The sequence below is a fragment of the Hemicordylus capensis genome, chromosome 7 (genome assembly GCF_027244095.1).
Source record: "Hemicordylus capensis ecotype Gifberg chromosome 7, rHemCap1.1.pri, whole genome shotgun sequence".
In the NCBI taxonomy this organism is placed as follows: domain Eukaryota; kingdom Metazoa; phylum Chordata; class Lepidosauria; order Squamata; family Cordylidae; genus Hemicordylus; species Hemicordylus capensis.
In genome coordinates this window covers 20,874,932-20,896,842 of record NC_069663.1, presented here as the reverse complement: position 1 = coordinate 20,896,842, position 21,911 = coordinate 20,874,932, and the positions used below count along the sequence as shown (strand labels likewise).

Sequence of the window (21,911 nt, the reverse complement as noted above, 5' to 3'; positions counted from 1 at the left end):
TTATCTTACTCACATTGTACATCCAGCATGATAGTTGACCTTTCTGATGTGCCTATGCTATTATTGGCTTCACAGCTGTAGGTTCCACGATCAGCTGGACCCACTGCTGGGATGGGCCACACGGCAGTGGCACAGTCCACCCGTTTCCCCTTCTTGTACCACATGTAGGTGACTCCTGGGGGGGTTGCCATTCCTACTTCACAGCGCAGTTCAACACGGTTGCCTTCACGGATCGGCCCTGTTGGCTTTTGCACAACATTGACGTCCTTGGGAACAACTGCAGAGAAAGGATACAAAGCATCGCAGTGAGACACTCACCTGCCCAGCACTTGAACCCAGGAGAGCAATGCCTCTTTAGGATCTGCTGCATGTGGATTCCACTAGACTCCTCAAGCTAGCACCTTAAGGCCTGAACTTGATGCAACGTCAAGGGCGTTCACATATCTGTCTCTTTGCTTGTCTGTCTTTTTAACAGCGGACACATGAGGCCCCAGTCGGACACATGAGGCCCCACCACTCTTTGCCCCCCATGGCTCCTTGCCCCCATCACTTAATAGCCAGTTTGTGCAGTGGAGGGGGTTACTTGATTTTCCCTCCTCACTTGAACAAGGAGGAAAGCCACAGAACCCCTTACCGCTGCATCGCCGGTTACAAAATGGAGGGCGCGCATGCACGCCAATAAGGCATCAGGGCACATGGGCACCTTCCCTTCCTTGGCTGGCTCACACAGCACTGAGGGGTTCTATGGCTTCTCTCATAATTTGAGGCAGGAGAGAAGCCATGGGACACCCGACACACACTGCCCCACAAACTGATTACCCAACGGAAGGGGCAAGGAGTGGCAGGTAAGAGGCAAGCTATGGTTGCAAGATGCTGCTGTGACAAGCAGCAGGAGTGGGTGAAGGCAAGGGGCAGACGGCAAGGCTCCTGGGGGCATGGGGGCCTTTAAATACTTTGAACACTGGTAGCGACACCTCTGATACTCACAGTGTACATTGACTGCGACTGGGTTAGATCGACCACAGTTAACCCTGTTGCATGCATCACATGTATACGAAGTGGCCTGTTCAGCTTCTGCATGGATCTGTAGAATCGGTTGATCCCTGTTTTTGATCTCATTAGTTGACTTAAACCATCGGTACCGTGTGACCCCGGGGTTACAGCTACCCACAGAGCAGTTCAAGATGATGGTGTCTCTTTCCTTTATGGGCCGATGGTCTGGAGCGTCCACCGTGAGCTGGACATTCTTGGGACCATCTGGAAAATCATAGTGTCGTGAAAGAATAAAGCATAAAGATGCTACAGGAAATGTACCTAATGATCTGTCATTGCGCAATTTAATTTTTTTTAAATCGCAAACTAAGCATATGAGAAATATTTATACAACTAATATTGATATGCTGCTTTTCAACAAAGGTCCCCCCAGCAGTGTACATAGAGATAAATAAATAAATAAATAAATAATTGTCGCCAAAGGGCTCACAATCTAAAAAAGATTGGAGCAACAGCTCCTACAGAGCTCCAGTGAGTAGAGCCCATTTCTTGTATTCCCTGCTCCGACTGCTTTGAACATGCTTCTGCCTAGCCCTCTGAGTCTGATTACTGGTTTGATCTTTCCCCGCTTAACCTTGGTTCAGCACAGAGGAGATACTTTGCTGTGGTCTTCTATGGGGGCAGAGGAAACCCATACCAATCAGGCCCCCAACAATGGGAAAGCTCCCCTCCCCCGACCATGGTTTGCCAAGTCTCCCCTCATAACGGAAGCTGGCCCTGAAACCTTCTACTTCCATACTTACAAAAAACATCCAATATGGCATCAGACGTTGAGTTGCCAAGATCATTCTGGGCTGTGCAGTAATAAGTGCCGGAATCACTGGGCTGGATCTTAAGCAAATGCAGCTTGCTCTTGTTCACAAGTATTCCAGATTGATTTTTTTTATACCATGCATAAGTGACAGCTGGGTTTCCTCGGGAGGAACACTGCAAAACCACATCTCTACCTTCTGTGATCTCTTCAGTTGACTTACTAAAATGGGTGTCCTTTGGACCATCTGGGGAGAGAGATTTTGACACTGAAATTAGATCTTTGGCTTCAGGTATTTGGGGACGTAATGCCAGGCAAAAGAGCTGTGCTTCTGTCAAGGGATAGGAGATGGTCAAAGAAGAATGGGTAAGGATGAAATGACTGTGACAAGAAGCTTAGCTGGCCCTGCTTAGTCTGAAGGAGGTGCGATCTTGGGCTACCATTAGAAAAGCAATACATAGTCAATTATTTTGTTTATTATCTCTAATAAATAGGTCCCCTTATCTCCATGGTAGCAGTAGCAGATTGACTTAATGAGCCGAGAGAGCGGGCACCCAATGAGGTGCAGCTGCCTCTGCTTCCTGCTAGCTCCAGTTGCTCCTCTCTCTCCCACCCTGCATTAACTAGAGGCAGTCACGCCACCTACAGGCTGGCCATTCAGCAAGTAGAGATCTGCAGGCTCAGCTCATACGACGACAAAGATGGTGAATGTTTATAGACCACTTTTCAACAAAGGTTCCCAAAGTGGTTGACATCAAGATAGATAGATAGATAGATAGCTCCCTGCAATAGCCACTGGAGGGATGCTGTGCTGCAAATGGATAGGGCCAGGTGCTCTCCCCGGCTAAATAAAGAGAATTCCCACTTTTAAAAGATGCCTCTTTGCACAGTTAGCAAAACACATGCATGTGGAAAGTGATGATGTCATTGGGAAGGGTTGAACTTAACCTGGCTGATATGCTATTTTTCTCCATGCAGAGATGGAGAAAAATCTCCATTTCTTCCCCCACCCCACCCCCGCTCACCATGTTGGAGCATTGTTCGTTACTACCCAAAAGATGGGGCAGGAAGTGAGGGCAGGAAGCCCTGCCTCCTTCTTTGATGCCTGCTCTGATGGTGTCATCCTGAAGCCAGATCGGAGTGAGGGCAGGAGCAGGAAGAAATGCTTTCTGCTTTCACTCTGATTTGGCTTCAGGACAGCACAACCAGAGCCAGATCCTCTCCCCCTGCTAAATAAAGAAAATCACCACTTTTAAAAGGTGTCTCTTTGCTCTGTTAGCAGGGGACTCAGTCCATGGAGCTCTGCCGGATGAAAGACCAGTCTGCAGGAAGCATGGCTCACATTAACACCAGGGCAGGGCCGGATAGGAGAAAGAGGGGTCAGGGAACGGAGGCTCCTTGTTTGGTGCCTCCCTGGCTCATTAGGACCAGTCACTACTGCATTTTAGCTATGCCTCTGCTAGGTTATCATGTTGTCCTTGAAAAGATCCATGGTGGAAATTTACATTGAACAGATTGTACAGCTGGATTCACACTCGCTACTTTCGGTCACATACAGTACAAATAGAAAGAGGGGAAAGGCACTTTGATCTCCCGTATGAAACCGTGATCTGAAAAATCCGGGAATGTCCCAGAGCTTAGCAAAGACAACATGTGGTTGGAACTTCATATGCTCATCATTCCATCTACTGCACCTTATTCAATTAGATGAACTCACACTGGACATCTATGGTCTCTTCTGTTGTTTGGCTCCCATATCCGTTGCCAACTTCACATTTATAGACTCCAGAATGCTTCTCTTCTACAGAATCAATGTTAATCATATTTCCATCATTATTCCTCCAATGACCATCTTTATACCATGTGTATGAAGTAGGATCTGGGTTGCTGCTGTTGACCACACACTCCAGAGAGAGTTTCTCCCCTTCTCTGACTGTTCTTCCGGGTGTCGCTTTAATCATAACTCCTTTGGGACTATCTGGAATCAGCCAACATTCAGAATCAAAAAGAGAAGTCAGATAGGTGGTCAGAAAATGACAAGAGCTACTGAGACTGAGATCCAGGAAACACAACCAGAGTCGTCATAATCTCAAATATGCTCTGTCCACTTTTCACACTGCGCTGTCTACCCAGTTATGGATGTCAAAATACAAAATATCTTTGCCTTTCTCACAACTGGCCCTATCCACCCCCAGCACAGCATCCTTTCAGTGGCTGTTGCTGGTGTCTATCTTATGTTCCATTTTTAGATGGTGAGTCCTTTTGGGTCAGGGATCCATTATATTTATTTTATTTTATTGATATTTGTCTGTCAGTTTGTTTGTTTGTTTATTAGATTTATATACTGCTCTTCCAAAATGGCTCAGGGTTTATTCATATTTCTATAAACCACTTTGGGAACCTTTGTTGTAAAGCGGTTTATACATATTTGTCATATGCGTTGTATTAATATTTTGTAATTACTATACTTGCTATCCCAATAAATTACCTTTGAACTGAATGATGTCTTTGTAGCTGTTTGATACACAAACACACACACACACCCATGTAGCATGCACACGTTGTGTTGTGATGTCTAATCCAAGTGACTGTGTGTGCCACCAAGGTCTGGCATAACCTGCTTTTCAGATAAGCCCCCCAGTGCCACACACACACACACACACACACACACACACACACCTTGGGCACTTACGTTTCACATCCAGTAACACATTTCCCTGGGATATCTCTGACCCATCATGGCTATGAAGCAAACATCTCAGAGTCTTCCCGTGGTCTTCCCAAGTTGGTATAAATCTCGCCTTGGTCTCAATCACTCCGTTTCTACTGCTTGTACTTGGTGAAAACCAACGAGTCTCCTCTAATCCATGGAGAGTCAATGTTATTGGCTCGTCAGGGCAATGATAATTCACTGAGCAACTCACGTCAGTAGTACTGCCCTGCGATTCTCTGATTTCCCAGGGAATGGTTACAAGCTTGGGTGCTGGAGGAGGTTCTGCATCCAGGAAAATAAAGGAAAAAATACCATGTCATATTTAGGAGAAAATAGCAAGAGATGCCATTGCAGAAATGTGGGCCCATTCTGCTTGATTCTGCACAGACAAAGGGACCTTGACCATTTATCCAAAAGCATCCCAAAGACCTCAGTTTCTAGACATACAATATTTTCAGATGTGACATGTAGCATAGGAGTGACGAGAGCTACCATATAGGAATAGGGCCATATCTCAGTAGTAGGGCATCTGCTTGCATGCAGAAGGTCCCAGGTTCAATCCCTGGCAGCATCTCCAGGTAGGGCTGGGAAAGACTCCTGCTTGAAGCCATGAGGAGCTGCTTCCAGTCAGTGTCGACAATACTGAGCTAGATGGACCAATGATCTGACTCAACTTGCTATGTTCCTACATTCCCACTGGAGCTGGAGCTCTGGATGTTCTGGCAAGATGTTCTGGTAAGAACTAATCCACCTACTTTTAATCCACCCACTATAATTTTAATTGATAATTACCATATTCAAATTCATGCACTTTTGGGTGTGAAACACCAAATCCACTATGCAGGAAGAGTACAGTAAGTGCCAGAGCCTCATCTTTATGAACAGGAGGCACCATGAATAGGTGGAGGGTGGGATTGAGAGAATGGTACCATTCCAAAACACACTGTTGAAATGTCCCTATGGGGCATGACAACTGAGTAAATTTGATCAAAATTGGTCCAGGCATTGCAAAGTTTGGGACACACACACACACACACACACACACACACACACACACACACACAGAGCTGCCATCTTGAATAGGGTTCTGGAATTCATTTATGGAATATGAAGTTTTAAGGTCCTCTTTCATCTGAACACGTATACCAACTTTGGTGCAAAGCTGTTCAGCAGTTCACAAGTTAGCCCACTTGCACCTCAAAAGTTCACACATACACCATCTTGAACTGGGGCAGAGGACATCATCACGAAAAACGCCATTGAAGTGCGCCTATGTGGCACTACGTCTGTACCAAATTTGGTCCAAAGGCATTGCAAAGTTGTTAGGGAATCAAACACACAGACACCTAGATGAACATGCACATGAACAGCAAGGTGACCTCATAAGATTCATTTCCATGAAAACGGGAGGCTAAAAATGAAACCATCACAAGGACCATGGAGAAATATTCACCAATCTGCATGACAGAACAATGAATGCAGAAGGGGACACATTCAGTACTGACACTTGGAATGAGAAGTGTCCCAGCTAAATAACAACTTTCATGTCAGATGAGGAGAAAAGAAAAGAAATAACTAAACAGTTCTTACCTATAATTGTAACCTTAGTATCTTGGTACCACTTCTCATATTGAAAGGGCTTTGTTTTCAAGGGCTTTTCAGTCCAAGCATAAAGCCTTGCCCCATATGAACCGCTGTCGTTTTTTTGGAGTTGGGAAATCTTCACACTGCAATTAATCTTTAAATCACCTACAAACGTCACCCGACCCTGAAAAGTGGGACTTGTGGTGATCACGGAATCTCGCGAGTTGTTGGAATGGTATAACAATGTACCCACATAGTCTTTCAAGGTCTCATTATAAGAAGAATTGAAATACCAAAGCAGTGAGCTGGTGCTGGGGATCAAAGGAGGATTATTGTGCCCAATCGTGCACGGGATCATCACACAGGATCCACTCCAGGTGAAGAAGTTCTTCTGGCTTATGCTCAATAAATGCTGATTACACAAGAAACCTGAAACAGGGAAGTATATGGTAGGTGTTGGTCAGCTCGTACCCTCCCCCCAGAGCAAAGGTCAAATACTGCAGAGAAACCTTCAGTCTCCAGCATGCTCTCACCGACAGGCCACTGAACCCTGGAGCAGTACTCCTGAAACATCGCACTCCTTGTAAGTGTGGAGTACATGGTAGACAGGCAGACAGACAGATGACAAAACCTGGAGGAGTAGGGATGTGCAAATAGGTTCGACGTTGACCGTGTTTGATGTTGAACCGGTTCGGTTTGACTGTTTGGGGTCGAATCGAACCACCACCTGTTCGGTCCGACCCCAGACTGACCTCCGTCCCGGCCAGCTCAAAGGGGATGTGATTTATTTTTTTATTTTTTTTTAATTGAACGTACCCCCTCTGGGGGAGTTATCCAAGGAGGTGGGGAGGGGCTGTCCACAGAGGTTCCCCCTCCCCCTGCCAGCCTCCCTTAATGCCGTTCTTCAGCCTGTTTTCGGGCCTTTCCCCCTGGCAAAACGGCCATTTTGGAGGCCACCGTGCCTGCACAATGGGCCTCTGCGTGGTCTGACCCAGGCCACGCAGAGGCCCATTGCACAGGTGTGGTGGCTGGGGGGGGGAAGTCCAAAAAATGGGCTGAAGAACAGCCGAACAGTCAATTTTGCAACTAAGGGAGGCTGGCGGGGGGAAGGGGAACCTCTGCAGACCCCCCTCCCACCTCCTCGAATAACTCCCCCAGAGGGAGTACGTTTGGGGGGGAAATTATATATATATATATATATATATATATATATAGAGAGAGAGAGAGAGAGAGAGAGAGAGAGAGAGAGAGAGAGAGAGAGAGAGCTCGCGAACCCCTCGCCAGGACCAGACTGAACCGGGGGGGGGGGGGGGTTGAGGGGTGCTGGACTGAACCTGCCAGGTCTGGTTTGGGTCTGGTTTGGGTCCGGTTCAGACTAGAGCAACCTGGACAAGCCAGTTCCATGCACACCCCATTAGCAAGCATGATTTGTCCCCTTTGCTAAACAGGGACCACCCTGATTTGCATTTGAATGGGACACTACATGTGAGAGCACCGAAAGACATTCCCCTTAGGGGACGGGGTCACTCTGGGAAGAGCACCCGCATGCTGGCATGCAGAAGGTTCCAAGTTCCCTCCCTGGCAGCATCTCCCAGATAGGACTGAGAGAGACTCCTGCCCGCAACCTTGGAGAAGCCGCGGCCAGTCTGTGTAGACAATACTGAGCTAGATGGACCAGTGGCCTGACTCAGTATACAGCAGCTTCCTGTGTTCCTAATGCAAAGAACCACAGACCTAGTTTAATCACAAAGAAGCTTTGGACTTTCCAGCCCTCCCATACCACTCAGCTAGACATTTACATCTGAACATATGAACAGCCTTGCTCGATCAGGCCCAAAGCCTATCTAGTTCCAGCACCTATTTCCCACCGTGGCCCACCAGATGCCTCTGGGAAGCCCACAAACAGGAGATGAAGGCATACCCCCTCTCCTGCCTTGCCCCCCTGCAACTGGTATTCAGAGAAGACCTGGAGATGGCCTATAGCCATCAAGACTAGGAGCCATGGGTAGATCCATCCTCCAAGAATCTGCCTGAGCCTGATCAGTAACGCAATCCAAGTTACTGGCCTTCACCACAAACTACAGTAGGAAATTCCACACATGAAATTAATTATGACTTATTTGTGAAATTTGGAGCAGTTTCCAAATAGGCAATAATAACAATTCTGCCACTCAAAGGGGAAAATGCAACAATATTATTTGACTTGCTTCGGATATCTCTTTGAATTGCAGCCTATATAAGAGGTTCGTTGATGCTTTTGTTCAAAATGGCTCCTTATAATCCCCCAGTTCTTCTTTTCTTCGGTTGTAGCTCTACACACATTCACTTGGGAATAAACCATAAAGATCTCAATAAGAATTCCCTCTCTGGGGTGACTGTCCTGGGGAACTGGGGCTTCTGGGACTCCAGGGAGTGTCTTGATATGACCTTGGATCCCTGCTTCTTACTTTCCCCCCTAAAGCAGGGATGGTCACCTTGAGCCTCTCCTGATGCTGCAGAAAAGGATGATGGGAGTTGTAGTACAACAGCAGCAGAGGACCAAGTCTGAGAACCTCTGCCCATAGACTAGAGCAGGGATTCTCAACGTGTGGGTCCCCAGATGTTATTGGACCAACTCCCATAATCCTCAGCCCCAGTGGCCTTTGGTTGGGAATTATGGGAGTTGAAGTCCAATTACATCTGGGGACCCACACGTTGAGAATCCCTGGACTAGAGAGCGGTGGGCCTTGAAAGAGTCCCAAATCCCAACCCACTTTGGCTAGCACAAATCAAAGTTCTGCTGCATTACCTGGAAGGAAGACCAGCCAAACGACACACCTCATTCTGGGTTCTTCCGCGTGCCTTTTCCCTTCCTAGGAAAGGGGAAATAGACATGTGATTAAAGAGGCAGTGTGGTGTAGTGGTTGGACTAGGGTCAGGGAGAGCTGAGTTCAAATCCCTGTTCAGCCATGGAACTGTGCAGCCTAGTCACTCCACAGGACCAGACATGAGGTTGGGCAAGGATCCTACCTGGCTTTGGGAGCTGCGCTGAGAGTCTGAATTAGCTGGAAGTTTCTTTCTGTTGTCAGACACTTCGGTGGGTACAGATGCCAATGAGTTTTCTTTTGGCTGGGATATTTTTGTGCTATGCAATGAATACTCTTACCCACCCTATATTTATACTACCATGAATATGTACATTTTTGTATACTTGCTGTTTTCTGCTTTGTTCATGCTTTTATTTTCCTGGTCACAGACTGTAATACAACTACTACTACGGATATTTATATACCGCTCTTCAACCAAAGTTCTCAAAATTATTTACATAGAAAAATAAATAATACATACATTTTTAAAAACCACTTAAAACATATAAAAGTTCAAGTTAAAATAGCGGAAAACCACTAAAGAGCAGAAAAGCTTGGCTGAAGAGATGTGTCTTCAGTGCTGTCCTAAAGGTCACCAGGGATGGAACAGCTCTTATCTAATCCAATTTAAAAGTAGTTATACCCTGCTGCTTCAGTGCATTACTGTTCGGGGTGGCTAACAACATTATTAAAAGAGATACAATATAGAATCAAACGTTAATAAGGTTAAAAAGGAAAAAAACAGGCTAAAGCCACAATTAAAATAACACATTTTTAAACTACTAATACTACTATTAGGAGAGGAGAGCTGGTCTTGTGGTAGGAAGCATGACTTGTCCCTTTAGCTAAGCAGGGTCCACCCTGGTTGTATATGAATGGGAGACTAGAAGTGTGAGTACTGGAAGATATTCCCCTCGGGGGATGGAACTGCTCTGGAGAGAGCAGAAGGTTTTGAGTTCCCTCCCTGGCAGCATCTCCAAGATAGGGCTGAGAGAGATTCCTGCCTGCAACTTTGGAGAAGCCACTGCCAGTCTGTGTAGACAATACTGAGCTAGATGGACCAAGGGTCTGACTCAGTATATGGCAGCTTCCAATGTTCCTATGTACTACTACTACTACTACTACTACTAACAACAATAACAAGAGGATAAGACATGAGAGCTCCTCTCACGATCCATGAGGAGGGTTTAACTTACCTTCCCTGCTGTAAGCAGCTGTGGCTGACACACAATCAGGAAAATGAGGGTGCCTGCGTTTAACAGGGAGGCTACTGAGGCAGGTTTGCCACCATGTAGCCACCAGGATTGGGCCCAATCCTGGTGGTTCACACATGTGTGCCAAACCGGGCTGGGCTCCCTTCACCTGGTTTTGCACGTGTGTGTGAATAGCCTCACTGAAAAGCTTCTCTCAAAAGATGCATCTTCAATTCACCATTTTAACTATGTTTTAAATGGTGGTGGTTTTTTTTTAAATCTTTTTGTTTTAATGTTTTAAACCGCCTAGAGACTTCGGTCGTAGGTGGTACACAAATATGCTACATCAATCAATCAATCAATCAATCAATCAATCAATCAATCAATATGCTACATCAATTAATTAATTAATTATGCTTTGTTTGTCTCGGGGCAAGCAAAAACCAACACCCACCTCCTGGGCTTCTGAGGCCTTCCTGCCTCGATTTGGCTTGCGGTGGGATTCTTCCACCTCCTCCTCTTCCTTGGGCAAGTTGGACTCCTCTACAAATGGCAGCAAACCTGGGTCACTCAGAGTAGTCACTGGGCCCAGCAGATTCCGCCCCAGTCCTTTGCCCCATAGTCTGGGCAGGCCGTGGGTCTTAAGCAGCTATACCGGCTGCTCCTTCCTTTGCCGCCTCTCTCCTCACAGCTTCAAGACACCCCAGTCCTCAGGAAGCCCAAGGCACTATCCCAGAAGGTAACCCTCCCCTTGCACCCAGATCATGCAAAGACTTTGGCTGCCCATCCTAATCTATTTGCATGTGCAGCGGAAACAACACTGTGCACATCTGAGTGCCTTGAGGGGCCGGCTTGGCTATCTTTAGTGAGTGAATCCCTTGGGCTCGTCGGCGTAGCGTGAAAGCAGGGTGAAGGCTGTGAGCTTTGAAGCAAGGCGGGTAGTGCAGCCTTTTCCTCCGTGGGTGCACTGCTGCATCCACAGGGCCGTGGGGGAAGAAGGGGGAGTAGGGCTGGAAAAGGTATATGGGGCTGCATCCATTTTCGTAATGAGCAAAGTTGAGTGTGGGGGGAGAGGCAAGAAGACATCGTGACATGGCGCCGAGATGTTCTCCGTACAAATTGGGGTCAGCCTTCAGGGCTCTGCAAAGCAGCTTTCTTGATTTCTGCTTCATAAAGGGAGAGGCGTCCTACTGAGTCCGACTCTTGGTCTGTCTGTATCAGTATTGCCTGCACTGACTGACAGTGGCTATCTACGATTTTAGACAGAGGTCTTTCCAATCCCTACCTAGAGGTTCTGGGGTTGAAACGAGGCCCTTCTGCACACCAAGCAAATGCTCTTCTGTTGAGATTCAACCCTACCCTTGCTTTATGAATAACAACAACAAATATTTATATACCACTTTTCCCAAAGCAGTTTACATAGAAATAAATAAATAAATAAAGATGGCTCCTTGCCTCCAAAGGGCTCACCATCTAAAAAAGAAACATAAGATCAACACCAGCAACAGCCACTGGAGGGCTGCTGTGCTGGGGTTGGATAGGGCCAGTTGCTCTCCCCCTGATAAATAAAAAGAATTGCCACGTTGAAAAAGTTCCCCTTTGCTCAGTTAGCAGGGGATGTATCAACCTTCATGAGGAGGTCTAGCTTTCCATATTAACTTCAAAAGTAAATTTAAAAAAAAAAAAAAAAACTCAATACAGGTTGAGTATCCCTTATCTGAACTGCTTGGGACCAGAAGTGTTCCGGATTTGGGACTTTTCCAGATTTTGGAATATTTGCATACTATAATGAGATATCTTGGGCATGGGATCCCAAGTAACATGAAAGGTTACTGTACACTGATGGGGTTTTTTAAGGTTTTATTTAAAGTATAAAAACAAATAAGCATTGAATTTACAATAACTACAGGTAGCTGTAATGAAAACTAACTGCAAGAAAATTTTCAATGTAATAATGTTGCTGGTCATGTTAGATTCAAACATGGCAATTTCGGTGGAGATTAAATTCAGATTTCATGTGAAAATAATGTTCTGTCAGTGCTGCAGGCGTAGGCCATGGTGGTTTCTGGATTTTGGAGCATTCCGGATTTCGGATGTCCAGATTAGGGATACTCAACCTGTAAAGCATCTATAACATATGGCAGTCTAAATAACTGGGCACCTTTTAAGTGGCAGCTTTCTCATAACTGGGCCAACTCAGCAGAGGGTGAGTTTAACTGGTGATTAAGTGGTGAGAGGGTAAGATAGGTGGTGATTCTCTTATCTTTAGCACATGGGGAGCTACAGGCCCTATTCCGGGGTTCCCAACCTGTGGCAGTCCAGATGTTGCAGAATTACAACTCCCATCATCCCCGGTCATAATAAATTTTAGCAGGGGATGATGGGCGTCCAGCAATGTCTGGAGTGCAACGGGTTGGGTGCCCCCCCCCCTTAAGTCTCAGCTCAGCCTCCCTCTAATGGTTGTTGCTGGTATCTGCCTTATGCTTCTTTTTCGATTGTGAGTCCTTTTGAAACATGGGGGCATCTTGTTTATTATTATTTTTTCCAAAGTTTTGTTGGAATACGGTATATAAAAATTCGTAGTCATGTTTGTGAGGCCCCATCTCCCTGAAAGATGGCGGAGTGAATACAGTCATGCTTTATATCTCCCTTGCTAACTGAGCAAAGATGCACATTTTTAAAGTGGTGATTCTCTTTATTTAGCAGGGGGAGAGCAACCGGCCCTATCCATCTCCAGCACAGCATCCCTCCAGTAGCTGTTGTTGGTGTCTACCTTATGTTTCTTTTTCGATTGTGAACCCTTTGGGGATAGGGAGCCATCTTATTCTGGTGTGTAAACCACTGTGAGAACTTTTGTTGCAAAGAGCTATATAAATATTCATAAAAGTTGTGCCGTCGAGTCGGTGTTGACTCCTGGCAACCGCAAAGCCCTGTGGTTGTCTTTGGTAGAATTACGGGGGGGACCATTGCCTCCGCCTGAGCAGTCTGAGATGATACCTTTCCGCATCTTCCTATGACTACAACTCCCATCATCCTGAGCTGCAATGGCCTTTGGCTAGGGGCAATGGGAGTTGTAGTCAAAAACATCTGGGAATCCCTGTTAAAGGTACACTGTTCTTAATGACAGCAAAGCCAAAAAAGAAACCACAATAGCTTAGCACTGAGAACTACAGAAAAGCAAGACCGGTATCCAGAGGCTTCAGAGATCTGGTAGGGGTGTCCACGATTGATCTCCATTACCAAGGGCACATCTGTGAGAAGGGGCCATCTGGGGACCCGTCTGGGAAGTGCTACTACAACTACTATGATTACGTATATACCACTTTTCAACAGAAGTTCTCAAAGCATTTTACACAGAAAACTGAGAGAGAGAGAGAGAGAGAGAGAGAGAGAGAGAGAGAGAGAGAGAGATGGTTCCGGTTCCCCAAAGGGCTCACCATCTGAAAATCTGAAATGAACCAGCAACAGCCCCTGGAGGGATACTGTGCTGGGGATGGATAGGGCCAGTTGCTCTCCCCCTGCTAAATGTCAGCGTATCACTGCCTTACCAAACTGAACGTCTTGAGAGTGAATCATTTCCAAGGAAGCCGCTCTTCATATGCCTACCTCCGCAATGTGGGGTGAAGATGCCAGTGAGGCTGATGAGCTACCTTGATCAGTAGCCACAAGACCCTTGCAGTGTTGACTGCCAGCTCCTGCCAACCCACTCTCTGGACGTCCCCCCCAGTCGTGAAGGGTGGGAAGAGAACAACACAAGGCTCTGAACCGGTCACAGGAACTTCCCTCTTGTCACTCCTGGGCGGGAAGCATCTGTTTGAGCCGCTTCAAGGTTGGCCGGGTCTCTGTGGTTGGGGTGGGGCTGTGGTTGGTTTTGGCAGAGATGCATGCAGAGCTTTCTGGGCTCAGGTCCTGAGCCAAGACTTACACTTGCCTCCGAGACCAAGGGAGCATCATAGGTGCCCACCTCCTCCTTGAATCAAAATGCACGGCAGAGAAGTCCCAGCTTCAGGACAGCCTTTATTTGTTTGTTTTGTTTTGTTTTGATACCCCCTAATCCAGCTTACTCTAGGCAGTTCACATGTATAAAAACAAACAAAATCAAATAAATAGAGACCATTCACACAATCAAAAACTGTTCTCTCCGGGTTTGGGAGCTGTGTTGCGAAATTTGCTCCCAATTTTCGGTGGTGTGGAAGCAAGGTAAGAGGAAAACCTGGGCAGAGGTGACCATGTGGAAGCAAGGTGGGAGGAAAACTGGGTAGAAGTGATTGTGTGGAAGCAAGGTGGGAGGAGAACCTTGGTAGAAGTGAACATATGGAAGCAAGGTGGGAGGAGAACCTGGGTAGAAGTGATTGTGTGGAAGCAAGGTGGGAGAAAAACCCAGAAAAACCCAGGCCGCCCACAAATCAGGAACCATGAGCGCTGCCCCAGACACGCCCCCCACATCCAATGAGTGTCCAGCAATGTCTGATAACACGGGGCCGTTATTTTGGTTCAAAACGGGTTGCGCGGGGCTGGAATCGGCCGCGCTGAGCAGCCAGAGTGACTCTTCCTGTTCCTAACTGGGCAGGGAGTGACTCAGAGCTCCCCCTAATCTCACTGCCCACCGGCCCTACTGCATTGCCAGCACGGCCGGAACGGCACCGATGTCTCCGATCTGCCGGAGAAGAGTTTAGGAGAGCTTGGGCTGAAAATGGTAGCAGCGGCTCCCCTGCAGGTGCAGGGTGAGCTGCTTGGCCATCCAGCTGGCCTCTCTGCCTCAGCAGCCTGCCCCCCCCCCCCCCAGTCTTCCCTCTACAGTCACATGCGGAGAAAGAGCGAAGCTGCCCCTGGGAGCTAGGAAGATGCAGCTGTTCTCTGCCTGCAGCTGGCCGGGCCAGGCAGCTTGGGGTGAGCTCCGCTGTCGCTTCCTACTCTCCGTTTCTCTTGCTCATGCACACACACACACACAGCAGGCTGCCCTCCTCTCTCAGCCCTGCCTGCTAGCTCCCAGGTGGGCTACCCGTTGCCGATGTATTACTTGGCGGAGCCCGGTTCACTGGGCTCTTCTCAGTATCTTTTGATCTCAACCACTTCTACCATATCGATATATTATGTAAAAACGCCGAGTTTCTCTGTCTTAATTTGCTTTCTCTAATCACTTCTATTATTTATCACTCTTTCATGGATATTTTTAAAGATTGGTGGCGCTATATGTGGCTGAATGTAGCTTACCTGTGAATGCTGAATTTCAGAAGACAGTTCTAGGTCTTCTTCTCACCAGGACTATGAAGCTATTGGCAATTCAAGATGCCACCACCAAAGAATGAGAAAGAAACAGGAAGAGAAGCTGTGGTTGTTCCCTTTTTCTTCGGTCCAAAGATGTGCATCTTGGGGAGGGGTTAAGCCTGAAAAAGGAACTCTAAATCTTTCGACTTACAGTAAATGCAAGATTTACTGCATTTTCTTATTTGGGCTGCCTTTTGGAGAGACCCCTGTTGAGCCTTGAAGAGACTTAGGATTTTCCCGTGTTTTCATCCGATACCAGCAAAAGCAAGACATGACAGGCCGAGGTGTTGTCATGAAGGAAGGTCATATAAAAGGTGACGGCTTGTGGGCCCCATGATGTCTCCATGAGCTCTGTTCAGGAACATAGTGGAACATAGGAAGCTGCCATATACTGAGTCAGACCCTTGGTCCATCTAGCTGAGTATTGTCTACACAGATTGGCAGTGGCTTCTCCAAGGTTGCAGGCAGGAATCTCTCTCAGCCCTATCTTGGAGATGCTGCCAGGGAGGGAACTTGGAACCTAGATGCTCTTCCCAGAGCGGCTCCATCCTCTAAGAGGAATATCTTGCAGTGCTCACACTTCTAGTCTCCCATTCATATGCAACCAGGGCGGACCCTGCTTAGCTAAGGGGACAAGTCATGCTTGCTACCACCAGACCAGCTCTCCTCTTCTCTTCTGTAGGGCTACATGGGAACATATTAAGCTGCCTCCAACCAGGTCAGACCACAATGGAAAGAAAACCTTTTGGGAGGTTCCCAAAGAAAAGAATAATGCAAAAAAACATCCAAAGGTTATTTTGGGGGTGTGCCCCGATCCATGCAGTCAAAATCCACAAACGGACTTTGCATAGCCATGGCTAAAGTTTCCCTTAGAAAATGTCAACGAATGCTGAAAGGTGTTTCCAATGATGTTTTATTCTGGGGCAAAATCCATATGAAAGCCATAGTCATTCTGAAGAGATGTATCCAATCCTTCTTTGAACTACGCCGGATGCGTTTCAGCTCCTCACTGGTGTTATTAAGAAAGTGATTCAACGCCGTCGCGTATAGACTGTGTGTCATTCTTGTCTCTCAAAATGGGATCTCAAAATGGATCTTTCCATTGTGGTCTGACCTATGTAGCCCCTGTGGACCCACCCCCCAATTCCATCTCTGGGTGTGGACTGATCCTGACACAGTGGCCGCATCCACATATAACACGGAACCTTGGGCAGAGGCGCTCTAATCCCCGGACCTTGGGGCCCCGGTCCATGGTCTCCAGGGGGGCTCCAAATTTCCGGGGGGGGGCCTCCTAGAGCCTCCCTGTGACTGCCCACCATGGCAAACCCACATGGGTTTTTATTATTATTATTCAAAGCCGCTGCATGGCCGAGGGGTGGTGGTGGGGTGAGTTGGCCGAGCAGTCGACCTCCTCACCCCCCTGCCAGGTTGGATAGGGCCAGTTGCTCTCCCCCTGCTAAAGAAAAAGAATCGCCACTTTGAAAAAGTTCCTCTTTGCTCAGTTAGCAGGGGATGTATCAGCCTTCATGAGGAGGTATAGCTTTCAGTTGCCACCGCTGGGGGGAGAGGAGGAGGTCTACTGCTCAGCTACCCTGCCCCCCCCCCCCGGAACAACCCCTCGGCCATGCAGCAGCTTTGATTTTTTTAAAAAAAAAAAAACACCATGTAGGTATGCCACAGGAGGCCCCTAAATGTAGGTTTCGGGGGCCTTGTGGCGGGAGGGGCCTCGGCAAAGGGCTGGTCCTGGTGCCAAAATCACCTAGGTGTGCCCCTGGCCGCGGGTCCAAGGGAGTTCCGGTCTCCACCCCAGCCCCTGCTCTCCTGTCTGCATTTGGACAAAACGAGAGCGTCCTCACTTTAGTCAGCTAGATTGCAGAGAGGAGGGGGGCTTGAAGGACAACCCCTGCAGCCAATCAGGCAGAGGGAGGAGGAGGAGCTTCGGTCCAAGCAAATGCAGCCACCAGTGCTGCATTCAGACGTAACGGAGGCTCAGTGGAACCCCGGTTTTGAGCAACGAAATTCACTACAAGCCAAGGGTTCAAACTGGAGTCTAGGGATTGTGGAGGGAAAGGGACCAGCGTTGCATGCATTCAAATGTAATGGTAGGGAAACCTCCGGCCCCTGCAACTCCAGTACCCCATTATCTGCAAATGTGGCCAGTGTCCCTGCGGCAAGGGAGGCTCGTAGTGGCCTTCCAGGGCCAGCAGAGGGCCTCCAGGACCCGCAAAGCTTCCCACCAGCAAATGGAAAAGAGCCATAGCCAAATCTCTGCCCCAGCAGCAGCATGATATAAAGCAATAGCTCCTCCTAGTGGCTATTGGAGATATAAGGGGATGGGCTTTGTTGTTCTGTCTAGACTGCGTGGTGCTAAAATTTCTGGAACCAGTGTCAAAAAGGGTGTGTGTGGGGGGGGTGATTTTATTAACGAGAGCATATATGCTGCCTAGTCTTCATCTAATTATCCAAATGTCAAACCATTTTGAACTGCAACTATTCACCCCATTTTTCTGTGTGTGTTTTCAAGTAGATTAAAAAATGCCTCCTTTTTGGCATTTTCTCAAAAACCACAAAGGACAAAATCTCTAGGGCACATTCAAACTGCCACTTCCTAGAGCATTCACATTATAGGGCTGTTCTCACAACTGTGGGACAAGTGTCCCAGGGGCGTAACTACTATTAGGCAAGGGGAGGCGGCTGCCTGGGGGCCCCCACGCCTCGAGGAGCCCCCCAGAGGCGAGCCACTTGACTATATATTGTGAAGTGTGTGTATCAGCGAGGGGCCCATTTTTAAAATTTTGTCTCTTTGCCAACTCCAGGCTTGTTAGGCCCCTGAAGTGTCCTACTCAATTTTGGAAGCTGTGTACCCTCCTGATTTTTGGTCATGTGTGAGTTAAAAGCTAGGTCAGAGGCAGGGGAAGTGATCATGTGAGAGGCAGGTGCAGGCTCCAATATGCTACTTGGGTTGCATGCTGGGTGAAAGTACTGGATAGGATGATGCCATTGAAGCCTGCTCTCATAGGAACACAGGAAGCAGCCATATACTGAGTCAGACCCTTGGTCCATCTAGCTCAGTGTTGTCTACACAGACTGGCAGCGGCTTCTCCAAGGTTGCAGGCAGGAGTCTTTCTCAGCCCTATCTTGGCGATGCCAGGGAAGGAACTTGGAACCTAGATGCTCTTCCCAGAGTGGCTCCATCCCCTAAGGGGAATATCTTACAGTGTTTACACATCAAGTCTCCCATTCATATGCAACCAGGGCAGACCCTGCTTAGCTAAGGGAACAAGTCATGCTTGCTACCACAAGACCACCTCACCTTGCTCCCACACGATCACTTCCCCCTCCTCCAGCCATGAGTGCTGCCATTATGGCAGAGGTGGAGCCACCAGTGCACTGTAAGGTTCAAAGAACCCGGGCCGCCAATGAAAAGGGCCGCCGGTGCCCTCTTTGTGTGGGACATCACACGCAAAGTGGGCATGGCCCAATAGCTGGAGGGCCCGCCCTAGCCCTCCCGGTCACATTTCCAGCCAGCATTTGGTATCTGGATGCATTTATTTCCCTTCCTCTTCCTCGAGCAAGGGAGAGAAAGCGAAATAAACCCAGCTAGCCAGTATTTGCTGACTGGAAATGGACTCAGGAGAGCTCGTACGGCTCTCCGGAGCCCGGGCCACACCCCCTTTTCACGTTATGTCATGCGCAAAGGAGGCGTGGCCCAGCTCCAGCAAGCCCAATAGCATTCAAACACTGGCTGGAAATGTGATCGGGTGGGGCAGGCCCTTCGGCTATCAGGCCATCCCCAATCGTGGGGGGGGGGATCAGGCCGTTCCCCCCTTGCACATGTCATCACATGCACGGACATCACACAGTGTTGCCAGCAGGTGGGACACAGGCCGCCCTTCTGCTGGCTACACCACTGCATCATGGATGCCCCTTATAGCTGTGGTGTCATCGGATTCAGAATCCATCTCCATCCTGCCCTTCTCTGGCTTCCGTTTGCTGAGAAGCAAAGACTGCAAAACAGATCCAGAAGAGGAAATCAGACTGTCCCCAAGCTGTGACCCACGAAAGGAGAAACATCTAATCCCCCAGCAGAACGGTTTGCCAGCCCTCTGGTCATTTCCCGGACAGTCGGACACAGTCACACCCCATCAAGCCATGCAAATACCCTGCAACTACATCACAGGGGCTCCTGTCTTTTCAGATTTCTGAGCTGCTCAGTTGAACATACGCAAGTGGCTGGTCCAGATGGGTCAGGCAGTGGGGTGGGGGTGGGGGTCAAGAACAGGGTGTTTTGCTTGCTGGGCTCAGAGGTTGAAGGGCAGGAAATGAAGTGGTTATGTTTTGCTTTTTTTTTTTCCTTTTGGTGAGGCACATCCATGCAAATGCTTAAACCAGGAACTGAAAGATGCTTTGCTCAGCAAACTGCCCCAAGGCATGAACTGACTCTGGCAGAGCTGCCAACAAAGGTAAAGATTGGATTATAATAAAAGAAAAAGCATTCGAGGGAAAGCCACCTAATGCAAGTGCCAGTGTTTCTTTAACTTTTGACACTTGGAGTACAATGTTTTTCTGAATGTTAACAGAAGGCACACACATTTCCCAGGGCTGCGCACAGAATCAGAATATTAATCGGATCCGATTCGATGCAGTCCCTATCAGCCATATTTTCATCATGTTTTCAGTGGGGATTAAGCTAGTCATGTGCTAGGAAGCATGCCTTGTCCTCATTGCTAAGAAAGGGTTGCCTTGGTTTGCATTTGGAAGGGTGATTAAATGTGAGTACTGTCTGCTGGAGGATACTGCCCTTAAGTGATAGGGGGTCGTAGCTCAGGGGTGGAGCTTCTATAGATGAGTGGGGATTAGAACCTGGATCTCTGCAGTCCTAGTCCAACACTCTAACCATTCTCCCATGCTGACTCTCTGTGGTCCCTGACTGGTTGGGTCAAGGGAATGACAAGATGCTGAGTGGAAATGTTAACTGGGCTCTCCTGCAGTTGCAAGGAAGATGCCTTTCTGCTTTCTGCTTCTGGAAGGGGATTGAGAAAATAATATGATTTGAAACAGGGATGATAACATGCCCCAGCATTTTCTTATGCCTGCAATTTTGAGTCAAATTGATTCAAATTTGAATCAATTTGAATTGATTCGGTTGGATTTTTTGCACATCCCTACACCTTAAGTGGCACAGCGGGGAAATGCTTGACTAACAAGCAGAAAGTTGCCAATTCGAATCCCCGCTGGTACTATATCGGGAAGCAGCAATATAGGAAGATGCTGAAAGGCATCATCTCATACTGCGTGGGAGGAGGCAATGGTCAACCCCTCCTGGATTCTACCAAAAACAACCACAGGGCTCTGTGGGCACCAGGAGTCAAAATTGGTTTTCAGGGTTTTAATTGTTTTGATTGTTTAATTGTTTTTTAAGATGTTCTAATTGTTAATTGGTGTTTATATTTATATTTCTGTTTTAATTGTTATTGGTTTTAATGGTTTCTGTTTTAATTGTAAACCGCCCTGAGCCATTTCAGAAGGGCGGTTTAAAAACTGAATGACTAAATAAATAAATAATAAATAAATAAATAATTCCACCTATGCATAATAGTCTATGTCATACATTTTTGTCAGAGATTAATTTGATGGGAACTAAAACAATAGACTTGTGTTGAGTGCACCTATATTCCAGGTGTTAAATGCAGTCAGTCATCACAGAACACACCTGCTCAAACTATTTCTCTGTTTATTATTGAATCATTTCCAACACCAACTTCATCTTTCTAGCTTTATGAGTCATCCAACTCCATTTTGCCCCATTATGATGGAATGGGTGGTTGCAATCCGATTCTTGAAGCTCATTCCTACAAATACCAGCTTCGTGGGAGGACAGGGACAGAGTGGGGTTTAATGACAATCAGGGAAGTGGGTGAGAGAATCCTTATTGCCATGTCAGTTGAATCATAGAATCTCATTGGCTGTAGCTAAGCAACATCTAGAGATGCAGCCGTGCACATATTCACCACCATTCCAAATGGAACCAGTACTGGAGTGGAGGGACAATAAGGATTCTGGTCCTGTCCAAGGAAGAAGATGATCTTCAAATACCTGTAAGAGATTATGGCAAGCAGGACGCCATGGCCCCTATCTGTTACTGTTTCTAGTGGAGTGAGGCCTAGCAGTGATCAGAGGCCTAGCAGTGATAAAGAGGATGGAGAGAGCTATGATGTGCCTGGAAAGAAGGAAGTAGTCTTTTTTGGAGTGGGGAGGCTCTGGGTCCTGGAACAGCCTGGGTTTGGGCTCCATCCAAGCACTCTTGAGCCACCCAATCTCAAAGCCAATCATCATCGACTCATCAGGCTTCAATGCCGGAGACGTTCACCACAGTGCCTTTCCTGTAACAGGAAATATAGCAGGGCGGATCAGAGGATAGTTTGACACAGTATGACTTAGATGATGACAAATATTTGTATACCATCTTCAACCAAAGTTCTCAAAGTTCCCTGATGAGGGAG

The 21,911-nt window shown here is 47.5% G+C and overlaps 1 protein-coding gene across 1 annotated transcript in view; it reads right to left on the bottom strand.

The window, feature by feature from the left end:
- The window catches only part of LOC128332840 (B-cell receptor CD22-like), a 47,246-nt gene that overhangs the window by 13,607 nt on the left and 11,728 nt on the right, over positions 1 to 21,911 (bottom strand). The window contains exons 7-14 of the mRNA XM_053267605.1: positions 14,741 to 14,797; positions 10,595 to 10,683; positions 8,890 to 8,953; positions 4,497 to 4,664; positions 3,522 to 3,782; positions 1,797 to 2,051; positions 988 to 1,257; positions 14 to 277 (exon numbers count right to left, since the gene is read on the bottom strand). Of these exons, the coding sequence (XP_053123580.1) occupies positions 14 to 277; positions 988 to 1,257; positions 1,797 to 2,051; positions 3,522 to 3,782; positions 4,497 to 4,664; positions 8,890 to 8,953; positions 10,595 to 10,683; positions 14,741 to 14,797 (1,428 nt within the window). The remainder of the gene's footprint in view (positions 1 to 13; positions 278 to 987; positions 1,258 to 1,796; positions 2,052 to 3,521; positions 3,783 to 4,496; positions 4,665 to 8,889; positions 8,954 to 10,594; positions 10,684 to 14,740; positions 14,798 to 21,911) is intronic.